Source organism: Stegastes partitus, unplaced genomic scaffold, assembly GCF_000690725.1.
Source record: "Stegastes partitus isolate 25-593 unplaced genomic scaffold, Stegastes_partitus-1.0.2 Scaffold748, whole genome shotgun sequence".
Taxonomy (NCBI): domain Eukaryota; kingdom Metazoa; phylum Chordata; class Actinopteri; family Pomacentridae; genus Stegastes; species Stegastes partitus.
The window spans coordinates 47,018-71,042 of NW_007578479.1; the positions used below are offsets into that span (position 1 = coordinate 47,018).

Here is a 24,025-nt window from a genome sequence, read left to right on the forward strand (position 1 = left end):
TCTGTTGGTCCCCTCAGCCTTTTTCTCAGCATTCTAGCATCTTGTAGCTCTTTGTTTTGGACACAAAGCCACTATTTTAAGAGACACAAGATCAGATAAGATCCATGTGTGCTCGTCAAATCTGTTAAAAGCTGTTTAAAAGGTTTGTTCACTTTGACCCACATATAAGCTGTCTGTCATATTCATTCCAACTATAATTTCTCTATCCAGACCAGTTTTATTCAAGATTCGAGCAGTGATTAGTCGTGGGAGTGTAATGAGCAGCCATTGTACCGCTTAGAGCTTCACCTGTAATTTCACAGCGGCGTTTTTCAGATCAGAGGAGACGTTTGTGTCACATTTCCTTCCCAGTTGTATTAACGCCGCAAAGCCGGCACGATCCCAGCTGTTTGCTGAGGAAATCGATGAATAAATGAACGCCTCCATCTCATTTGCAACTCCTGCTGCTGCCGCTGCTAATGCTCTGCCTCCTCCGGTTGTTCTCAGAGGAGCAGCTTCACTTTCACTTCATTTACTCGCTAAATGAACAGATTATCAGAGCTCTGTAATACCACAGACAAAATACATTCATGTAATATTAAATGTGGGCTTTAGGAATCAAAATGTTATCTTTTTAGTTCATAGTAGGGAGCCATGTACAACCAAGGAGTGGATGATTGACATGAACCAGCACAGAAACAGTTGATGCCAAAAGATTAAAGTGAAAATCAAGTTGCTTTTATTTACCTTGCTTTATATTGATGTGTTTTTTTGTTTTTTTGTTCCAGATAACAAATCATAATCTGTCCATTGCTGAGTATTTTCACCTTAAAACTGCAAAGTACCGACGACAGCCTCAAAAACATGAATTCAAAACAGTCCTTTAACTCACAGGGTGGAGCTTTCTGCATCATCATTCTCCTTCAGAACCAGTTTCCAGTTCAAACATGTATGACTAAGTTACACCACATTGACATTCTGTACAACAGAGTGTTCGAGCAGTGTTGTGGGTGAGCTGGTGTGCTCGAGCTGCTCTGCATGCAGGGCGAAGCTGGAACTACGTAGATCTGCGCCGTCAGAAAAGAGTTACGTCAATGCCATTTTAAGACAGGAAGGGATTTTTTTTTTTCCTGGAAACAACTTGTGTGTTTGTCGCTCTGATGCAGAGAGATGAGTTTTTAGAGGTTTAATCAACAACCGCAGAGGGACTTTACAACTTGTCGCTGATTATATTCGATATTCTCCCCCTTAAGGTAAATGAGTTTGTTTGTTTAGCACCAATCGTTTAATTAGTTGTGTGAAATGCATTAGGAAAAGAAACTAGCTGTGTTGTAAGGTCCTCAGTTATTGGAAATCATTTACTGTTCCTGCGGGTTGTCACCTCCAGAGGACTGCATGAAGAGTGCTAAAATAAGGCAAAATAGAACTAAATCATGTAGAGTGTACTGCTGACTAAAAACTTCACTTCTGGTTCGTAGCTTCTGTCTCATCTCTACTTCCTACTTAGTTGAGCCTCTTATGTGCACATCTAAGAATAATACAACAATCCCTCAGTCATCCTCAAACAGGGTTCACCAGTCGTCTCGTTGTGAGCTCAGGAACATTAAGAGAAACATCCAAAATGACTTTTAGGTTTTTGTACAACATCTTATGTAGAAAATCACATCCAGCAGCAATATGAAGTGGAACGATCTAAAACAAATCTCGTTGTGTGATAATAAACTTTTCCTTCCAGTAAACAGAGACTGTTTTTTTTGTAGCACTCATAGACTGTAGTTAAAGAGTTTTATTTTGACGCTAGATGGATGTTTCATTGGGATCTTGAAAATCTTATCTCAACATCTTAAAAACAAGAAATTTATATGTGTTCTATTTCAACATGAAACATTGGTTCCATAAATTCTTCTGCTGCTGTGGAAACATTGCTTGGCTCCAAGGACGAGGCATATCTGCAGGTCCTCAGTCAAACAGCAGCTGTTTGATCTTGGTTCCGCGATCTGAAGGAAAACTTTTGACTTTTTGATGTTTCAAGAAAATAAGACACGACTCACTAATGCAGTGGGACAAAAGAACTCACTCGGTTACTTATTGCTCAGTTTTTTTCACTCCCAAATGTCTGTATGTTCAAACTTTCAGAGTTCTGCAACCAGACACCCAACAGTTGCTCTTGTTAACTTATTCCTGCTGTTTATTTTAAACCAGAATTGCTGCTCCAGTAGCATCATCGAACAGCCTCACAATAACATTTGTGCCTTTACAAAGTTTGTTGACACTTTAAGCTGAATCGGGATAAAAAAAAAAAGCTGCAGCTGAGATGACCACAAACTCTCATAGTTTCATCCCACAGACTTCAGTTCAGCAGTGATAAATGTGTGTATATGTGGCCTAAAGAACCAAACAACTGTATTCCTTTCAATACACTGCAGATTCTTTTGAAACGTGGCACAATATTTTTTTTTTTTCTTTGAATTTTTTCTTGCATCGGGGCCCAGAAATGGCTGAAACACTCTGGCAGGAAGCTGATTGGAGATGAATGTCTTTCTTACCAAGAACCTACAGGATGAATCACTCACTATTTCGGGCTCCCCACCTCTCTGCTTAGATCTCTCTTCATTTTGATTTCCCATTCTCACGTCCATCCGTCACTTCTCCTGCAGTCACTTTCTATCCCGTTACTACTTCTTTTTTTCCATTTGTCTGACTTCCTTGTTTTAAATGATCTTCTTTAAAACCGAACCCCCCTTTTCTTCTGTACAGCCTGTTTTCCGTTGCAATCATTAATTTCCCTCCGTCTGCAGTCACATTTTCATCAACGAGAACTAATTTAACCAGCTATGTCTTCTTGCCAAAAGTTAATAGCAATCTGCGTCTTTAAACGTTTTCTTTTCTCGGGCAACACCAACAATTATCAGTCATGCTGCTGCAATTATGCTGCAGACAGACTTTAAAAGGAATAATTGTGCCACTGTAATCACTTTTGAAATGAATTTGATTTAAAAGTGCAATTTAACTTTAATTGGAACCTTTTGCGGTTGTGTGCACAGCCTGCCAACTAATCAAGTATTGATTTACATCCATGTGTGTGTGTTCAAAGTTCCAATGTTACATGTAAAGCTTGACGGCAGTGTGTTGGACTTGATCTGTGTGTGTGTGTGTGTCTGTATATATATATATATATGAGACATCCAGTGTTTCCCAGAAGGCTTCCTGTCTGTCTGACATGTTATCAGGCTGCTGAAATTACCATCCAAGCTCACCATTCTCATGTAAATGATGAGCTTTCACTCGAGGCCCGTCCTTTCCTTTCAGCTACCTGTCCGTCTGTTCACTTTTCCACTCGTCTCTTCAGCCTTTTCCTTTCAGCTTCACTATTCCTTTTGCTTATGTCTCTCTCTTTGTATGATCCGCGCCGTCATCTGTACCTGTCAGGTGGAATATCAGTGCATTATTAATGATACAGCAGCCTTTTCTTTACTTATCCATCCATCTGCTCCTTACAGCGGTGCCGCTGTCCACGTCAGGCTTCGTCTCCCTTCAGCGGTAAAACAGAAGGAGAGCTGACCGGCTCGTCTCTCCACTACGCTACCTGTGCTGCTCCACTAACAACACAGACAAATTGAGTTGGTTTCATATGTCAGTCCTTACAGGTGAAGTGCATTAGATCAGTTTAGTTTTTTGTCTTATGGAACAGAATTCGCCCTAAGTCTTGGTAAATCTACTAAATATAATCATATTGAGACTTTCAAGGGACAATTAGAGGAAAATTAGGTCCAAAAAAAAAAAAGGAATTTCATGGAATCCAATTCTCTTTGTAATTTGGTGCCAATTAGGGAAAATAGTGATAGTGCTCAATTAGTACAATTCCTGTAAAAGCAATCCAATTAATTGCTAGCATAGCCTGGAGAGTTTTTTGTTCAGTGAACATTAGGTCAGTGGAGCATGAAAAAAAAGCACTTTATTAAGAACACCTGTCCAATCTAATGCAGTTCATTACAGTCATAAATTCTACCTATATGGACCAGAATCAATAGATATTGTCAGAAAAGTGATAATCTGCTTGATGGTAAGTGAGGTAGCAGTGAGTCATGGTGATGACTGCATTGTATTGAAAAATGTCACATTATTGCTCCCTTTATGATGTAAGATGGACAAAATGTTAGAAACACTTCAACAAAATGCAAAAGTCTTGTTCCAGTTCAAACATCTGCAGTCAATATTTACTATAAAAAATCTGCACAACAGCATCACATTTTCTATGCATGAGAGATTTTCCAGCATCGATGTGCATCAGCTTTCCAGAGCAGAAGCAGTTTCTCATCTGGCAGTGTTGTTCTACGGGTGGGTCTGTATCACAATTTCTTCTGGCGTAGGAACTGATTCATAGATCTATATCAGATTTTAGCCCTCCGTGACAGCAGATGGAGGATAAGTCAAAAGTTAAAAATAGTACAATAAGAAAATAATAGATCTCTGAAGTGTCAAAAGACATTAAATGTGGCAAAATGTCAAAATAAATAGACGTACAGATTAATAAGTAAAATCCATCAAAAGTCGGACCAAAAAGGTAAGTTTGCTTTTAAAAATCAACACTCTTTGCTGCCCTCAGGTCATCAGGAAGGTTGTTCCAGAGATGTGGTCCATAATAACAAAAGGCTGTCTCACGGTGGGGTTTTGTTCTGACTTTGGGTTTAATTAAAAGGTGGCTAACACAAGACCTGAAGGTTCAAAAGGTTCATAGAGTAAAAGTAAATCCAATCGACAGGGAGGACCAGAAGTTTTATAAACCAATAAAAGGATAAAAAATCAATTCCAAAACAGACAGAGACTTTAAAACTGATGTAATATAAGTTCTCTTTCTGCTCTTGGTCAACACACCTACAGCTGAGTTTTAAAGCAGTTAGAATCGAGATATATGGTTCTTGGGGAAACTAGATTAGATAAGAGAACATCACTATAGACAGTGTGTGCAGTATTGTCTCTGTATTGGCTTCAGAGAGAGTGAGACAGTCGCAGTTTGACAGCAATCTTTAAATGATAAAATGCATTCTTAGTTAAATTGCTCATTTGAGGCTTAAAGCTGAGCTCTGCGTCAACGATGACTTTAAGGTTTTTCACTTAATGGCGTTGGTTTAATGCCAGTACTCGCATTTTCAGACTAAGTTTATCTCTTTGCATGTCAGTACAAATACCCAAAACTTCAGTTTGATATCTAAAACACAGCTAAAAAGGCTATCGACTGACCCTGAGTCATCAGCAGACACATCAGTGTATAGCTGTGTGTCATCAGCGTAGCAATGGAGACTGAAACAGTCCATGTTTGTAATCTTTCCAAGTGGTGACATGGTGTGGTTTCATCAGAACACGTAACCAAATTTAAGCTTAACATTATATTTCATCAAAATCACTTGATTCTACATGAGTCAGTTGCACTTTCCAGATTCTGTGAAAAACAAAAAAAAAATCTGCTTTTTGGTGCAACTGTGAAGCTATTAGTGACTCAGCTGTGACCGTCTGTCACATGACAAAAACATCTGTGACTTTCCATTTAAACTGGGAGTAGGATTATGAAAAATTACATATGTAGGTAGCAAAATATATAGAGAATGTAGAAATACCTTCTCTCTCTCTCTCTTTTTTTTTCTTTTTTTTGGCCAATATTGGTAACACCTGTGGGCACTCGGAAAAATGTGCATCTTGCATTTTTTTTATTTTATTTTATTTTTTGTAATGATTTATGGCATTATAACTTTGCTGGTGCACAGAAGACATTTTTGAGTTTTCTTTCCTTCTAGTCATGGTTGTACTGTTTCCATTAAGGTGCAGTACTTTATTTTTTTGCAGCAAAAAATGAGTCCGCAGCGAGTAAAAATGTGACAGGAGCAAACTGCCTGAGGTTCAGATTGTGCTAAAGTCGGATCTGCAATAAAAAATAGCGTATAAGGTTTAATAATTGATTCAAAAACAATCCAAGCAAAAACTGCTGTGGATGTATCTCTCTTTACACAACTGTAGCCTGTAGCCTTGATAAATGAAAGCAGCTAAAATGTTCTTTTATTTTATTGCAGAAATGCTGTAATTAGTTTTGCTTTGCCACCGGCAGCTGTCTCGCTGCTCAGCCGGCAGATCGCTGCAGCTTTGTGGCTGACGGAGCAGTGATGTCCTCCTTCTGACTGTCATTAACTGTGACTGTATTTCTCAGTGGGTGGTCAGAGCTGGTTGGTTGACAGAAACCATGGAGACGTCTTTGATTTAAAGTGAAAGCTGTGGCAGGAAGAGTTTGGACCGTCAGCCATAAAGTTCACCCCTGTTTCAATTATATCTGACAGGGTGGACACAGTAAATTTTTGTAACGCCTCTTAGTCTCTGAGTCATTTCCTCTGATCTCTTTCACTCTAATCGTCATGAGTAAAGGTCAGAGTGTCCGCTCTTTTCTGTTCTGCTGTCACTGGACACGTCTGTTAGTCAAGTGCTTATTAGCTTTGGCCTTTAGCTCTTTAAAGATCAGCCTCCACCAGCCACCAGACCGACACTGATTTATTTTCACCGCAAGCTTTTCTGCTCGACCTGCCGCCAGGAGTCCTTTTTACATTGTTCACAAAGTAAAGAAAATACAGAAACTGTGCATGTTCCTGTTGCACCACCCAAACAGAACACACAAAAATGCCGTGAGCCGTAAACCATATATCCATTTCAAGATGATGAATGCAGGTGCTTTGGCTGCAGACATGACCTTTTGCTATCGTGGTATGTACCACCAGCCTCTGCTTCCCAAGATGTTGTGAAAATATAGATTTTCTCTCTTGATTGTTGTATTATCTTCTTTAATGGTTTAACAAGTAAGTTTAGGTAAAACAAACAAACAAACAAACAGGAAACATGGGAGAACAGAGGTGACTGGCATGTGCTTAACCCAGAGGCGCTGCAGTGAGATGGCGTTTGTCTTGTAGGGATGTGGGAGAGTTCTGGGTCGGTGAAGCTCCAGTTATTGAGGAATGACACTGCTCGGTGTCCTGGAAAAGCTGAGCAATGCCAGGGAGCTGGAAAGGAGGCTCCAGTCGCTTGATGAATGCAAATTCTGTCCTGGTTGTGAGACAATGGAGCAGCTCTTGACTCCTGCAAGGGAACTGTTGAGCCATGAAAGTTTGCTCATCCAGTGTAATTGTGCATTGTGGACTTGTGGTAGTTTTGTAGCTTTTACTCTGAGAAATTGAAGTGCCAAAGGTGGAACATATTCCCGTTATTTGTAAACTCCCGCTCTGGTCATTAGGGGGCTTAGAAACACAATGTATGTGCATTAAAATGACATTATATATACATATGTAAAGTTTTGCCTTATGAAAATAATCTCTTCCTGCCTTTAAGTGATTTAGAAGGAACTCTACACTGGTGCTTCCTCTAAATTGTGCAGCTGTATGAAGTCTTTATCTTTCTTTTCACCCACACCTCCTCTGCTCAGCACACCAGCTCACCTACAGCTCCTACCGCTCCTGTTTCTTTGGGTTTGTTACTTGTGAAACCTTGGAAGTCTGATTTTGTATTTTTGAGACTGTCATTGGTTCAGTGCAGTTACAAAATCGACATGCTTAGCAATGCCGTTAACTGTTTATTTTGCTGATGATATGTCTTCTTGCATATAGAAAAACACCATTTGCATATGATAACGAAGTAAAATACTTGATATTCACCAAATGGGGCTTTCTGTAAGTTTTGGGATGCTGGTTTTTTGCATGAATGTTTCCATCTTCTGTTTTTTATACTTACATTATGATTCCAAGGCTTTTAAAAAAAAAAAGTTCTACTTTTGTATTAAACAACATGCACATCATTAAAATTAGCCCTTTTTTTTCAGCTGCAGCAGCAAAGTGATGCACACATTACTGTATGTTTGGCTGCAATCCAGTAATGTAATACTACACTTTATTTTGAAATGGTCATTCTCCATAATACGTGCTTTTACTTCTGGAAAATGATTTTTATTGTGACAGCATTCGGTGGCACTACAGCCTTCCACTTAAGATAAAAGAACTTGAGAGTACTTTGTATAAGAGATGTTTGAACTATGATATATTATAAGTTCGAAGCATTTTGTAAGGTATGCGCTTGTCATGAGTTCAATTTTTGGATTTTCATGGACAAAATGTCAAGACTGCAGAGTAAAGAGTTTGCAGTTAGCCCTTGACAGCCTCCATGATTTTTGCTTCCATCAGACTTCTGGTTGGTTTGAATGCTGTTCAATAGGGTCAGGTGTTGTGGCAAGATACTGTGCTAGAACATTTTGCCGGGTAAGTAGGGTAAAGTTGAGATTACCAAGCAGACTGCTTTGGTATCAGCACCAGTGCAGGTGTATCGTGTTGAACTGGATGCTTGAAAGTTGGATTTAACAGCTGATCTACTTTTAGTGCCTTGTCTGAGCAAGTTGCCGGTTGCTCCTGCGTGTTGGGTTTCTATGACACCAGCCGTTTGACTGACTCCTGTAACAAACAAATGACACGAAAATGAGGCTTTGTGTGGCATCAAAGCTCTCTGGACTCAAGGGTAGCACATGGGCTGCTGCTCTGATTTCTGCCCCTCCACCAAAATAACCCAGCACCGTCCCCTGGAGGCTTCACATGGATTTCGTTTGGAGCTTTGTTTTAAAATGTTGGCTTCCTGCTGCTGCAACAAAGAACATACAACAGCCTGGTGGTATTTTTATGCTTTTCAGGAGCTAGTGGACTCCAAATGTTCATGTGCAGCGTCTCCTACTCACTCTTTTTTTTTTTGTATAAATGGTGGTGTGTGTTTAAGCATCTCTATTAGAATCTCTTGCGCTGTTTACCCTCTCACATAATGGAGACCGACCTCCCTTTTACAGAGAAAAGGCGAGTAACAAAGCAATTAAAGATGAGGAAGTAAAGAAATGTAGATAGGGTTGTGGGGAGGAATCAAGAAATGAATGTAAGTCGGTGTAATGTCCTCAGAAGTGATAGAAACTGTGAGTGTGTGTGTGCAGCTCAGTGGGACTCTGGTCAGCAGCCTCCTCCTTCAGAATCGTCCATCTGGTGTTTGAGCTCTGAGGCGTCGCTTTGGCCTGACAAAGCACTTTCCTGCACACACATACGCACACACACATACGCACACACACATACGCATACACAAAGACTCCTGCCTCGTCTTTCTCTTGTAACTGTTCTGCATCTGAAAACACAGACAAATTTAACGACACAAAGCTTGTATATGGGTAATCGATAGCTTTCACCCTCTCCTTCATCGGCAGCGTTTTGCGATGAGACACATTGCAACCTGCATAATATGCAACACGCCAATACAAACCAAACTTTCTACAAGCATTCATTTGTTTTGGCAAAACCTCTTATGATATTACTCAGCCTGTTGACCCAGAATACAACCGATCAATACATTACAGCGCTGCGCTTTATTGGTGAAATATAAGACAGGAAAGGAACCTGCACTGTAAAACCAATCAATTCTTGGCACCACAGCCTCTGATTGTTGATATTTTATAGAGCAAATGATGAAAATATCAGGCAAAGCTAATCAATAGATCAGGCTACAGCCTCTTAGTAGTGCTATATTTGGTGAAATGATCTGGCATTCTGGGCAGCGAATCAATGCACGGCGCTGCAGCCTCTTACTGATGATGTTTCGTGTGGGAAATGATCTAATGGGCTCCACAACAGTGCGTGCTGGCTTGTTATTTGTCGGGAGTGGAGCATTTCAGCAGTGAGGTTAAAGGAGATGCGAGCCAGGGACCTTGCTTTGAGCGTGTCGAGACGTTTGAGAGCAAAAACCGCTCCAGTAATTGAAGACACAAGCATCTAAAAACACCGGACGAGCTGAATTTTGTGCAGCGTTTTTTTGTTTTTCTTCTGGCATTTGGACAAGAAAATGAATTGAAGCAACTGTGCGGCTCACAAAAAGTTGGCTGGTGATGCTGGAATCCAACGGTTCACACAGAAACTATACATCAATAACTGGATAGATTACCATATACTTTTATTTTTAGAAATTCACATCCTCCTCAAAGTAAAGTGCATCAGATTTGGTGATCTTCTAATTTTCCTCTACTGCCATCATCAGGTCAAAATGATCTTTGTCCAATACTCAAGTTCAAATACCTGCAAAATGAATGAGATTTCCATCATTCTGCACTTCTGCTTTGTGCTAATTAGCATGCTTAAACCCTCAAATAAGATGCCTAACAAGGTAAACCTTGTACCTGTAGACATCAGCATGTTGACAGTGTCTTTGTGAGCATGCTGACATTAGCATTTTGCTTATAAAACTACTGTCCCTAAGCCTCACAGGGATGCTGGCATAGCTGCAGTCCTGATCCTTATGTTCTTGCCGTATTAAACAGCAACAAAAGTGAACAATGTTTCTCATATTTATATATTTTCTGTGTGTGTGGCAAGCAGGGTCCACATTACAGTTCATCAAGCAGTCCGGTTACAGGTTAACTACCACATATGGTGCATTTGTGTGCAGAGACAGTCAGAAGATGTGAAATCCATCATTTCAAACATCTGCTGAACAGCTATGCTCTTTTCCCCAAAGGACAATCAAACGTAAGACAAATGACAAACATGGATGAAAAGCTGCAGCGGCTGCAGGTTTGTAAATTGGAAAACTGTTCAGAATTGGCAAAGCTTTTCCCCCCTATCCTTTGATTTATAAAGACAAATGAACCCATGTAACTTTAGCATGTGTTCTGTCTAAATTGGCTATTCTGAGCCGCTCTCAGCAATAAACAGCAGCAATTAGACGACCTCGGCTTCTTTAAATGCCGCCTCTTTTCTTAAAACTGATGACAAATGGGTTTCAAACTGTTTCATGTGTGAAGACAAATGTGTTTAATTCTGCATGTGAAGCAACAAAATGTGACTTGGTGGTCAGACAATTCATTCCTCACACACACACACACACACACACACACACATGCAGGTGATTTGAAACCTCACTGCGTCTTTTGCCTCATATAGGTTGAGATGTAATAAATCAATCTTTCTTCATTTTCCTCTCTGCAGGAGCTGGAGGTTGGTCTCCTCTCGTCTCAGACAGATATCAGTGGTTAGAGGTCGACCTGGGCGAGCGGACCAAGATCACGGCCGTCGCCACGCAGGGTCGCTACGGCAGCTCTGATTGGCTGACGTCCTACCTGCTGATGTTCAGCGACACCGGACACAACTGGAAGCAGTACAGACAGGAGGACAGCATAGGGGTGAGTCCTGAACCTGTTCTTTGTTGTAAACAAACAAAGAAAAAGAAAAAAACAAGCAGTACTGAGGCTCATGAATGAATGATGCCTTTAAAACTGCCACACAAGAGCACAAACTGCATTGGAGGCATCAAACAACAATGAGAGGAGTTGATTACAGCTAATTTTCCTGGACCACCACCGTCATGTTTACAGTGGATGTGGTGTTTAGGAGCTCTTGTCTGCAGGGATCAGCTCATCCTGCCCATCCAGCAGAGATAATCACAGTCATCAGGAGCCTTTGACTCTTCATTAATAATGGATGAACCGTCGAAAAGAGCTCTGCTGACTGTGCCGACCTGTTGCCAAAACACTTAAGCTGCTGTTGATGGACGCAGAGTGGGACAAAGAGGCAGAGACCATGCGGTGCTGTCGAGAGCTAAACTTAGAGAAGAGAAACACCAGTGTGTCTTCATGGATTACAATTCAAAGGCTTGAGTGTGTTTGTGCACATGTCCAGTCTCACTTGTCTTTTCAAGAATAGCTTTGATGATTTGACCTTTTTATGCACAACATGAACATGGAATGTGCATTAATGACGCATTAACGAAGGAGAGCAAACAGGATGACTTGCCAATAACTTGGTGTTATGGTCATCAAATGTGATAGAAGATGTCAATGGAATCAATTCACTTTTGGGTCATTGTTTTTGTCATTTATATGATTGCAGGTTATTAGAAATTAAACACATATTCTGCCATTTGTGAGAGTTTTTTTCTGGTTTAATCTGTACAAATACTGAAGTGTAAAGATGCCAGCTGTTGTACAGGAGTTATGTGACAAACCATTTTTTGAATCCAACAAACTAGATACTATAAAACCAGTTAAATGTTAGATTTACAGGTGCTATGTGGTGGATTTTATTACCTCTGGATTGAGCCTGGGCTGCACGGTGGCTCAGTGGTTAGCACCGTTGCATCGCAGCAAGAAGGTCGTCAATTTAAGTTAATTTAACTTAAAATGTAAGTTGTTTTTTTTTCAGGTCACTTTAGAATTTAGACACACGAGTCCATTTTGACCTACAATGATGAGTTAATTGAATCAAGAGCTGAGAGTTCATGCAGCTTCTTTAATGTAGTCTTATGGTATCACAATACTACTTCTACTATTAATAATAATAAATAATTAAAAAATAACTAAATAAATAGGAATCATAATCATCGTCATCATCGTCATCATCAAACAGCTGTCAAAATCCTGGCTACAATGTGCTTTAAAAGGAAGAAAAATAAATCAAATGAGTCACAAACCACATCTTGGTGTATAAATCCAACAGTTTTAAAGAGTTAGGAACATGGTTAAAAGAAATAAAAGAAAGGTAAAAGCAGAATTAAAAACTGAAATTAAAATCAGTAAAGGCTCTTTGAGCATATAAGCAGACTTCCTGGAATACGTTGTTAGAGAGTTAGAAGAGACTCTTGGTTTGTGTAGTTAAAAAACAAACAAAAAAAGAAGAACAGATTAAATTTAGTTATGGTAATAATATTCAAAACAATCCTAATTATGACAAAGGTTACACTGAATTCAGTTTGTACAAATGAGGACGTATCATTTATCTCAGCAGCCTCACAGATCGTCTTGACTCTGGTCAAAAATGGCTTCATCAGTTGATTCTGCAAGTTCTCAGTGTGAAATGAAGAAGAAACTCAAGTTAAGAAGCTTTAAACATGGAAAATATGAAAAGAAAGCAAGTATGTCTGTAACCAACTAGTGTATGTGAGTAACTGATGCAACCGAATATCTTTAGTTTATTAAATTGTTTTCTCAAGTTCAGTTCGTTTTTAAACTTTTCTAAACTGAACGAACTTAAAATGATTTCGTGTACTCAGCTTACAGACAAGAGAGCTTTCATTTAACTCTCACCACCTATCCTCTGGTTTATGCATAAGAAATAAAGATGCCTGCTGTTGTCTTTGGAGTAAATAAAAACCTACTTCGACAAGGTTAGATGTGCATAAATCATGTGTGGCGTATTGTTCAGAGTTGAAGGCGTGCATTATGTAAGAAGGATGTGGCTTCACATGGGTGTGCCTGAAATCTGGAACGTCTGTGCTGCTGATTAATGAAGAAATCAGTCATAAGGACAGCTGAGGCAGGGAGATGTCACCTCATGCGTTCTCGTACACACACAACTCCTCTTCGGTGTTTTAACTTTGCACAAGCATCACTTGTGTTTGTCCCGCTGTGGTTTCTGTGCAGTAAGAGAAACAGCGATGCATCCTGTCAGCACACTGAGCCACTTCTAAATATGTCTCCAGCAGCTTTAATACCAAACAGTGCAACAAACATTTAAACAGTGGTATAGTCGCCCACTATGAGCGTGGACATTTATCCGGGGTGAAGCCACATTTGTTACAGCGCTGCAGAGAGGAGCTTTTGATTAGAAGTCGGAGCTGAGGCAATTTCCTCTTGCGGAGGGAATCCAGCTAATCTCAGCACTGAGGGTCTTTTCTGAGAGAGCAGAGAGCGGCTCGTCAGCTTAAAAACATGTTGATCCGACGCTTTACATAAACTGCACACAATCCCAGTCACATTTCAAAGTGACTCTGAACTTCTGTGAATTTGTCAGCCGGGCTTAAAGAGTCTGTCAGCGGAGAAAAGTTGACGGCGGAGCTGCTGGATCAACCACAACCTGTTTTCTGCCTCTGCTTTCAGCTCACTGGGCTGAAGGCCAGCAAAGATTTCTCTTTTCCTATTTGTCTTCCCACCTCGCTCTCTCTCTGCTTTCAAGTTTGAGGAGGAAAGAATGAAGAAAGGAAAAATACAACTATCACCATCACTTCTTTTTGTCCTTGTTCTGTCACATGTTTGCAATATTTCATATAGATGAAATGTTGCCGAAACAAAGGCGCTGTCAGCTATCCCGAGTCCAGGATGAGATGTATGTCAACACGACGAACGCAGGAATTGTTTACCGCTTTTACGGGCAAAAGTGAGTTTCTACGAGAAAGGACTCCTACTTTCTAAAGGTATAATGAGATGCTGTTCTGTCCTCAAAGTCATTTCTGGTTCATCAGCTGAGAGGAAAAACTGTGTTCGGCTGTTTGGTCCAAAAATAAAACTCACCCGTAACCCATGAATTCTAATTTATGACCCCAAACTGTGCAGTGCAACTACAGCACACACACACACATACATCAAACACATATTTGCTGTTTTTAAGATTGTAATATGTTGTGTCTTCTACCATTTGTGTGAATTTGATCCTGACACAAATACAGACAACATACATCGCATCAAGTTAAACGGCGTCGTCTCTCTTCATGGTACGAGCAGCTCAAACTCTCTCATGATTACAGAGGAATTTATAAGTTAATTATGTGTCTAAGCTCTTCTCAGCAGTGGGAGAGCCAGTTAACCTACATGTCAACTTCAAGGGAGGGATGTAATTATGATAGATCGCCTGATGGGAGAGATGGAAGGAGATGAAGAACAACCCATCAGGCACTTGGCCCAGAGTCAGGAAGAGACTCGGTTTTATGTTTGTGCTTCAGATTTTGTTAATCCAGAACAATATCACAAGAAAAATGGCTTGTTTGGTTTGGGTTAGGGTTGTCTCAATCCCAGGCGCTGTTGGATGGATCGTCACTGAAAGTTTGTGCAGACATTCATGGTTTGGATCCTCTAGTTTTCCTGTAGCAACACCATAACTTTGACGTTTATGATATTGCATAACATGTCTCAGAACTGCCACTGAATTTTATTTTCCCTGGAGTATCTGGTGGCAATTATTTGTACAGTTCTTCCTGTGTTATGTTTTGATGTACACTACAGTTGCCAAAAGTTATCATTTAGTTGGTGCATTCATTGTCTGCTTACGGGAAACCTGAAGAACATCTCTGAAAACAATGAAATAGTCGGTCTAATTATTGCACTCCCATCAGTCTCAGCTATCAGTTGTGTTTGATAGTGAAAATGGTTGAAATTGCAGTTGTGAACAAATGTTTCCATACACTTAAATACCATGTGTTGAGTTTCCATTGGCTCCTATAATTCAAAATGTTCTATAATGGAATCATTGAGACAATCATGCATTTTGATTCTTTAATAGATTTATTAAAGGTCTTCTGGAAATATGACAAAATCTGCTGGGTCAAAAATATACAAACAGCATCAAATAATCAGTTTTGGTAATGTAGAGGGGCTGCAAGGTGGCACGGAGGTCAGCACCGTTGCCTCACAGCAAGAAGGTCGCCAGTTGGCGTCTTTGTGAGGATCTTTCTGCGTGGAGTTTGCACATTCTTCCCCTGCAGTGTGGGTTCTCTCTGGGTTCTCCAGCTTCCTCCCACAAGTCCAAAAACATGTTGAGGTTAATTGGTGATTCTAAATTGTGAATATGAGTTTGTCTGTCTCTAAGTGTAGCCCTGTGATAGACTGGCGACCTGTCCAGGGTGTCCCCTGCCTTCAACCTAAGTCAGCTGAGATAGACTCCAGCCCCCTGCGACCCCAGTGATTAAGTGGTCTATAGATGATGGATGGATGGATGGTAATGTAGAAAGCTGCGGTAATCAAATTTTCTGAGTGACTTCTTAACTTCTTGTGATTGATCACGATTGACTACAGCTGCTGACTCCTCTTGGCCAGTTTAGTTGGGACCCATTTCATGCACTCATTAGACTCAAACATATTCCGTCTGAGGAGCTTAACAAGGATCTAAAAAATGAAATCAATGACTTGAACAAGCCAGCAGAGTCACATGGAAGCTAACAAAAGCACCTAGTTGAGGTGTAAAGCCAAGAGATGTGTAACCAAATATTACCGTTGTTGTATGTATATTTTTGACCTGCAGATTTTCAGAAGACCTACAATAAGTCTATGAAAACCTAAAATGCATTATTATTTTGTGACATGTGTTTCAATGATTTCATAGACAGAAAATTCAGAGTCATAGAAGTTGTTATAAACTCAAGACTGCTTTGATATACATGGTCTTTACAAGTGTGTGTAAACTTTTGCTCATTATTTGTCACTGTTAGCATGTTAGCTCTCCAAAGTTCCCATTGTGCCTCATTGCAACCTCTCAGTGCTGCAAAGGTGACAGCAGACACTTTGTCTTGCTAAAATTCTAGATATTCATTGTATTTGCACAGCTGTATTGCTATATTCCAGTGTCCTTTGGCGGTGACGGATGCAAATACACTGAAAATGATGCATGTCCTGTTGGCAACAGAAGAGTAGTCACTCAATGATCTGAAGGTGCAGTAAAAAGAAAGTACAGTGGTCAGAGTGGATCCATAAATTGAAAAATAAATGAACTCAATACATGTGTAATGGTCCTTTTCATGTAAAAGAAATGCAGCCTTGTTTTCATTGTGTTTGTGTGTTTTCAGTCTTTTCCAGGTAACAGTAATGCAGACAGTGTGGTTCAGCACAAGCTGCAGCAGCCGGCCATCGCTCGCTTCCTCCGCCTGATTCCTCTGGACTGGAACCCCAACGGGCGAATCGGACTCCGGCTAGAGACCTACGGATGTCCTTACAGTAAGCTGTTTTTTTTTTTCAAAGTACTGCCGAGACTCTGCAGTGTTTTCATATGAATGTAAATCTGCATCACCATAGCAACTCAGGCTGCACAGCCAAGCAGCTGGAACACCTGACATTCAGTTTATTGGATCAAATATGCTTCATATTAATAAATCAATGGTGCGTTCTTGGAGGATCACTTACAGCAGAGGATTGTTTCTGACATGAGCCAGAAAGAAAAAACAAAAGAAACCCAAAGAAATTAGAACAAGCAAAAAAGAAAAACAACAGAGGAGGAATATTGAATTTGGATAAGAAGGATTATTTTGCAACATATTTAAGACACCAGCAGAACCACTTTTTTAGTGTTCAATTAGAGTTTGTTGTGATAAAAGTAATTGATTCACAGTCTATAAAAGCCAGCTTTGCTCAGAAAGCAGATGGACTATTGCTTTTTCATAATTAAAATAAAAATAACGAGAAATCAGCTGCACGCAGCGTCACAACGGATTGACTGAAGAGAAAGTCACCAAACGATAAAAATAAATAAATTAAATGCTGCGTTTCTGTCAACATTTTTCATTTCACAATCTCAGATTGTTGCATTTGACTAAAATTGCTGTATAAGGTTTCAGCAAAAAGCATTTATTTCTACATCTGACTCTCCAGTAAACCAGCAATCTTGTTGCAACATCAGCTTCTTCTATTTACTGTAATTCATTTTTCTTTTAGCTTCACAGAAATTCATGTTCTGAATCTGTGTATTGCATAAAATTGCATGTAAATATGTTGAAAGTCCTAAACAGCAATTTAAGTCAGTGCTGTATTGTAACCCCTGAATATTTGCATTTTCTGGTTCTGCAGTTTTCACACGTTTAAAGCAAGTGCACTGGACGTGTTGATTTACTTTCTTTGTCCACAGTCGAGACAGCAGCACATCAGCTGTCACGTTGTATTATTAGTTTTTTGTATTTTCATGCACCAAGAAGCCCGAACGCTGCCAACTATTGTCTCCCTCCCCGTGCTGTTAATTCTCACCTCAGTAATCAACACTGACAACCGTCACGTTTTGCATGTTCCTCTCAGAAGCCAGAAACTGGGTGAGAAAACATACTGTGTTAACAGTTTAATTGGCTCCATTTCTGTTTTGTTTCGTTCACAGAGGATTAACAGTATTAAAACTGGCATCAACAAAGTGGAAATAAGCCCACGTCGCACTCCGCTTAAAAAAAAAAACCAACAACAACAACATATGGTTAACTCTTGCGCCTTCTGTTTTCAGATTTCATACCAGATGTTTTGAAAACGGCAACTCTCATCAGTTATAAATACAGTAAAATCACTGCATGCATCAGTTTCTTAATTGTATCCATCTGGAGGAAATGACCACGGCATCAGTCACAGCGTTTCTTCAGTCGTTTAAGATAAAATCAGATGAAACCTTTTTGATCGTGAAGGGAATTTTTTATCCAGATACTGCTCCGAAAACAAAAAATAACCATAAAATTAGGAAATGCAGTGCTTAGTAGAAAAGCAATAAGATATAAGTACAACACAAAATAAAGAAAGTCGGCTAAAATAAGGCTACAATAGTGATACTGACAGTGATGCTGAGGTTGTAAAGTAGCATCACAAATGGAAAATGACATATTGCACATTAAATATTTCATCATCATGTGTGATGTTTCAATTTCAAAAATCATTTGTCGTCAATTCACATGTTTACATTAAAAGTCATGCACTTAAAGCAGTTTTTATATTAAAAAAATGGCACAAATATGTGATAGAAAAATATATTAGTTGGCAAAATTGTCTGATCAGTCATATTTCCATTTTACAATAATATAACTTAACAGCTTTAATAGAGCTCCTCTCTGTGTCAGAAAAGTATTTCAGTCAAGTAATATTTGCTTGCATATGTATACTTACATGTCGTACATTAGTGATATATTAAATCACATGCAATAAAATGTATCTATATGTCCATACAGCATAAACTCTGCTTTCCTTTCAGTTGTGTCACAGATCTGCACCTTCACTTTCACATCGTTGTGCTTTTTGCTTGCGTTCATTATGTAACAGAGCATCACAGCTGCCAGCTTTTATCTGTAGTTAGAATAAACCACGGTGTTTGGATAAAAGCCCTGATGAACCTGTTGGATGGTGTGCGTGCTCAGGTTTAAAGGTAAGTCAGCTGCTGCTCTTTTAGGATTCACAAGGTTCACAGTCTTTACACCTCATTGCTCCTTTGCACACGCTTACTCACAGACAAACTGCTCATGTGGATTCATGCCAAGGCAGCTCGGTCCAAACCTCCAAGAAAGCGAGAGTGAAGGTACTATACTTATATTAAGTGTGCTCTGCAGAATACAGATCTCGTCCTGCAAAAAAAATAAAAAGACTTTATCTCACCATCAGGCAAATCTACAATTATGTCTTTTTTTCATGGTGTACTTGAAAGATTTCATGTAATTCACAGCTCTGAAACACATTATCTGCCGTGGACTACCGTAGTCTGACAGTATTTCTCAACAGCGAAAGACTACAACACATGTCTTCTGTGCTCAGGACAAATGCATTATTGAGGTCATGCCGATGTCTTGCTTTGGATGCGTCGCTGCTCTCTTGCAGCACACTGCAGCACACTGATTTATGCTCCATCTCTGCTTTATTTTGCCTTTCAGCCTCTGATGTGGTGAGTCTCGACGGCAGCAGCGGCAGCAGCGGTCTGGTGTTCAGAATTCCCGGGCCGAGGCGGACGTCCAGAGATGTTGTTACTCTGAAGTTTAAAACCCTGAGGAATTCTGGGACGCTGCTGCAGGCGGAAGGACGGGACGGACTCGGCCTCAGTCTGGAGTTGGAGAGAGGAAAGCTGCTGCTGCTGCTCAGACAAGGTACAGCACGCTCCTGAGAATCTGCACAAATGTATCTGCAGAAGGCATGTAAGGACATCTAAACCTTTGTTGTACGAAAGCCGCTAACATTCAGATGAAACAGTTTATTACACAAGGAAGCATTTAGTTTCTCTTCTTGTGATCTGCAGAATCACTTTGTGGTGCAAAACATCTGTATAAAGGTCAAAGACAATATAAACTGAATGAGTTTAGATTGTTTTTTAGCAGGTGAGACGGTGGACACGGACGCTGCAACCTGATTGGTTTAAATCTTGGCTCCCGCTCTGCTGCAGCATCTCTGTCTAGTTACAGCTGTGATGGATGGTAGCTGCTCGCTGTAGCATGTGTTAGGGCTGGACTCGGAGACTTGATGCATGGCAGGTGTGTGCATGCGCGTGCGTGTGTGTGTGTGTGTGTGTGTGTGTGTGTGTGTGTGTGTGTGTGTGTGAGCGGGTTAAACCAGAGGTTGTCAGGCTGCCATGCTGAATCATCACCATATGGCTCACCTCTCATCAGGATCCCCATCTGGCTGCTGAAATACTTTATCCATCCATCCGGCCTCCTTCTCTTTCCCCATTTTGCATCTCTCAGAGCAGTCCATCCCCTCCTCCTTCTTTTCATCTTTCCTTCTGTTTATCTCTCTGCGACTACATTTCTACAAATCTTTCTCTTTTTTCTGTGACATTTGTCTCCAACTCTCCCAGAAAGACTGAATCCTTTGAATGAACTCACAGGGCAGTATATTGGATCTTTAGTTAATTGTTAACAGTTGATTACAGACACATCCATTAGTTACAGAGCAACACTATACTTTATTTGGAGTCTGTTTATGGAGGTGGTGACCACAGGGCCAATACTCACTTTCTTTTTTCTTAGTTTTTGGTCTGTACCAACTTCTGAATGAATGAAAAATGGAAAAATAGAGTTTCCAGCTGCAGTTTCCAGATATAATTCCCTATCAGCTCATTACCACAAGCGACTCATTTCACATTTGATGCATTGTTATTATAGAAATATTGATTATAGCTGCTTTAAAGACACTGTGGATAAAAAAAAAGGGTTTCTGAAACCTCTGTCCTTGTGTCAGTTATCTTTTTTTTATATTTAAAACCTGTTCTTACTCTTTGCTAAGTATTGAACTGTTTTGTTGGAACTTATATTAAAACGTATGGAGAAATTCATGTGTTCCAATGTGATTGGGGACAATCAGCTTGTCATTCATAAAAGCTAGCGGAACAAGAGGCTATCAAACGGCAGTAGGTGCGAGTTTAGGTCTCAGGTGGCAAAAACTTAGTTTATATTTTCAATAGAGAATGATTGAAGTGTAATTTTTCCATTCTTCCTGTTCTTTCCTGTGTGTTAACATTAACCCTTTGTCAACCTCATGACACTCCTTTCTGTAAATCCTACAGCATCTCAACATGTCGGCTTCGTGTCTAAATGAGCACCCCGCTTACTTTTCTCTAGAACTCACAAGAACTATCCTATTATGTTGGATTATTTTGAACATTGCACAAGCCTGAACCGCATGCCAATCGGGCAATTCGGCAGTTCAGATTGTGTTGAAGTGTTTTGGGGGAAGGGTTTTTCCACATTTATCTCCAATATTGGTTCAGAAACGTCAGAGATTAGAAGATACAGCTTGAGTGTCAAAATCACAAAACACCTTCATCACTTTGCTCGACTCTCATAAAAACCAAGACAAGTGAGATTAATGAGAGTCACCCATAATGAATGCATTTCAGGTTGTTACTGACAAAACATTCAGTTTATTGCTTCGAGCTGTTTGTAGGAGTCTTTCCTCTGAGATTATTAAATAAGCTCATCATCAAACAGCTGCAGGATCCATCAGAGCGTCTCCATTGTGAGAGAGCTGCACACTTTCTGTCACTAACAGATTGATGAAGCACCCACGTTACATATGCAACGTCTAAAAAGGGCTTTCGCTACAGCTACATCTTGCTGCTGTATTATTTGTAGTCAAACCCACGTTTGAAGCATCCAATCAAGTCCGAAAGGTTAAAGAGGAACCGCTTTACACATGCTCACTTTCACTCAGAAATATGTTGCATTACAGAAGCTAAAGAGGCCCTAACGTAAGACTTTGGAGGTCAACATTATCTTTAGTTCTCGTAGTTTAATCGTAGCGACTGGACTTTCTTGAAGACGTTTCACCTCTCATCCAAGAGGTTTCATAATCTCAAGTGCGAATGGCTTCTTAAGAATACAAGTATCTGGATCTCCCAACTAGTCAGTCAGAACTGATAAAGCCTCTTGGCTGAGAGGTGAAACATCTTCAAGAAACTCAAGCAAGTCCAGTTGCTACGATTAAACTAAGCACGACCTGGATGACTGAGAATCTTCACAGACATTATCTTTAGAAAAAACCTTCTGCCACCTTTAAGAGACGCTTTGTCATCCAAACCAGAGACCACAGCTCAGTGAGAGGGACCTAAAGCCATCCCTTAAAGAGAAACTGAAAAGAGCTCTGACAGTGTAGAAAGCTCCAAGCAGACTTTATCTTCTCTCTTCTTCCTGCGCTCTGCCACTCTCTTAATTTTCTGATTCTTGTTAGAAATACAGTTTGTCCTGGTTTGCCTCCTCTTATCTCCTCCTGCTTTATTTTCTCACATCACAAGAGTCTATTTGTCTTTTTTGTCCCAATCCTTCTCCTCTTTCTGTCTCATATTTTCTATTTTCTCTTTCAACAAAGCTATGTATTGTGGTCTCTTAGATATGCAGTCGTCCTCCTCCCCCCTCCTGCCCCGGTTGGCTGCCCTTCATCTTTTCTGTCTCTCGTTATTTCTGCCTTCTTTCTGTTCTTCTTTCTCCAGCCTGCCCTCTTTTGCTCGACATGGGCTTTTTAGGTTATATATTGTGTAATTTAATTCATCTGTCGTGTGTGCTGACCCTGAACTCACGCATGGTCTGCTCTGCTGTGCTAACGCTAACACATTCAGGTCTGACCCCCCACAGCAGAGGCAGTTTGCTTCATGAGGCAACGCTGAGTAAGAGTCCAGATGAGGAAACAGAAACACTGTCCTGGAAAACAGAGGAAACAAAAACACTTACAGTTAGAAAACTACAAGTAGTTTAGAGTTGTCTTGTAACTGTCGTGAGAGTTTAAGCTGATGTTGGTTGAATTTAATACGAGGCCAGTGAGGCAAGACACCATAACGCCTGCCTAATGTTGTTTAGGTCAGGGGTTGGCAACCTTAAACACTCAAAGAGCCATTTGGTTTACCACGGAAAAGAAAACACAAGGAGCCACAAAAACCTTTTCACATCTAGCATGAAGATAACACTGCATATATCGTTCTCTGCCTTTATGTTATGTATAAAAAACTGTAGCGTGTTGCATTTATGAAATCAATGAACTGCTACAAAGAAAACAAAATTTGATTTCTGAATGCAGCAAAAACATTTTGAACTCCAAAAAAAAAAAAAAAAGACAGTGGGTTGAGGATTTCTTTGATAAAAAATACTTAATGTCTAATCCTGCTTGTATTTATGAAATAAAAAGTCAAACTTAAATCATCCACCTGCAGCGAAATAAAAATGGCGTCTGGTTGGCCTGCTGACTGCAGCTGGGACTGCTGACCAGACTCCTGAGCGCCTGTGAGCACTTTGGGAGCTCACGACAGCACCGCCACTCGCTGAGGACAGTAACTGCAGAACAATACATACGTCAGATTTTCCAAAACACCAGAAAAGTCTCCAATAACACCTGAAAGAGTCACTAGATTTGTCACTAGTTGCTTTTGACAAAGAAGAGCCGCCGAGAGGATTTGGAAAGTCGTCAGATTTAGTGAGAAAGTCAACAAGTTGCCGACACTGCGTGTGCCAGCGGGTGTTATGCATGTTTTGAATGATAAAAAACTAAACACGTTTAATTTTAATGTTACAAGATCACCATAATCTTCAAGTTTAGAATTACATTTTAAAAACTAATGAAAAAAATAAATAAAAAATTTAAATTAAATACTTATTATTTATTTTCCAAAGCCACAAGGAGCTGCAGCAGAGGTGTGAAAGAGCCACATGTGGCTCCGGAGCCGCGGGTTGCTGACCCCTGAGTTAGGTCAATGAAAAGCGGCTTTCTGACAACAGATCTCTGAAGGCGTCCCGCGGTTTCAGGCACCGAGATGTTAGCAGGAGATCCTTTAAGTCCTGGAAGCTGCAAGGCGAAGCCCCCCATGGATCGGTCAGGTTTTTCCAGCACATCTTACAGATTCTCGATCAGCTTGACACCTAAGAAGTTTGGAATCCAAGTCAAAACCTTGAACTCTTGTTCTTCAAAACATTTCTAAACAAAGTCTGCAGTGAGACAGGAACCATTATCCTGCTGAAAGAGGCCACTACCATCAGCCAATACTGTTCCCAGGAAGTGGTCTGAAGAAGTGTTTAGCTCGGTGCTACAAGTCAGCCCAAGGTT

The 24,025-nt window shown here is 40.2% G+C and overlaps 1 protein-coding gene across 1 annotated transcript in view; it reads left to right on the top strand.

The window, feature by feature from the left end:
• LOC103364417 (contactin-associated protein-like 4) overlaps positions 1–24,025 on the top strand; it is a 138,157-nt gene that overhangs the window by 39,389 nt on the left and 74,743 nt on the right. Inside the window, exons 3-5 of the mRNA XM_008291534.1 lie at positions 11,007–11,200; positions 16,567–16,714; positions 19,381–19,590. Of these exons, the coding sequence (XP_008289756.1) occupies positions 11,007–11,200; positions 16,567–16,714; positions 19,381–19,590 (552 nt within the window). The remainder of the gene's footprint in view (positions 1–11,006; positions 11,201–16,566; positions 16,715–19,380; positions 19,591–24,025) is intronic.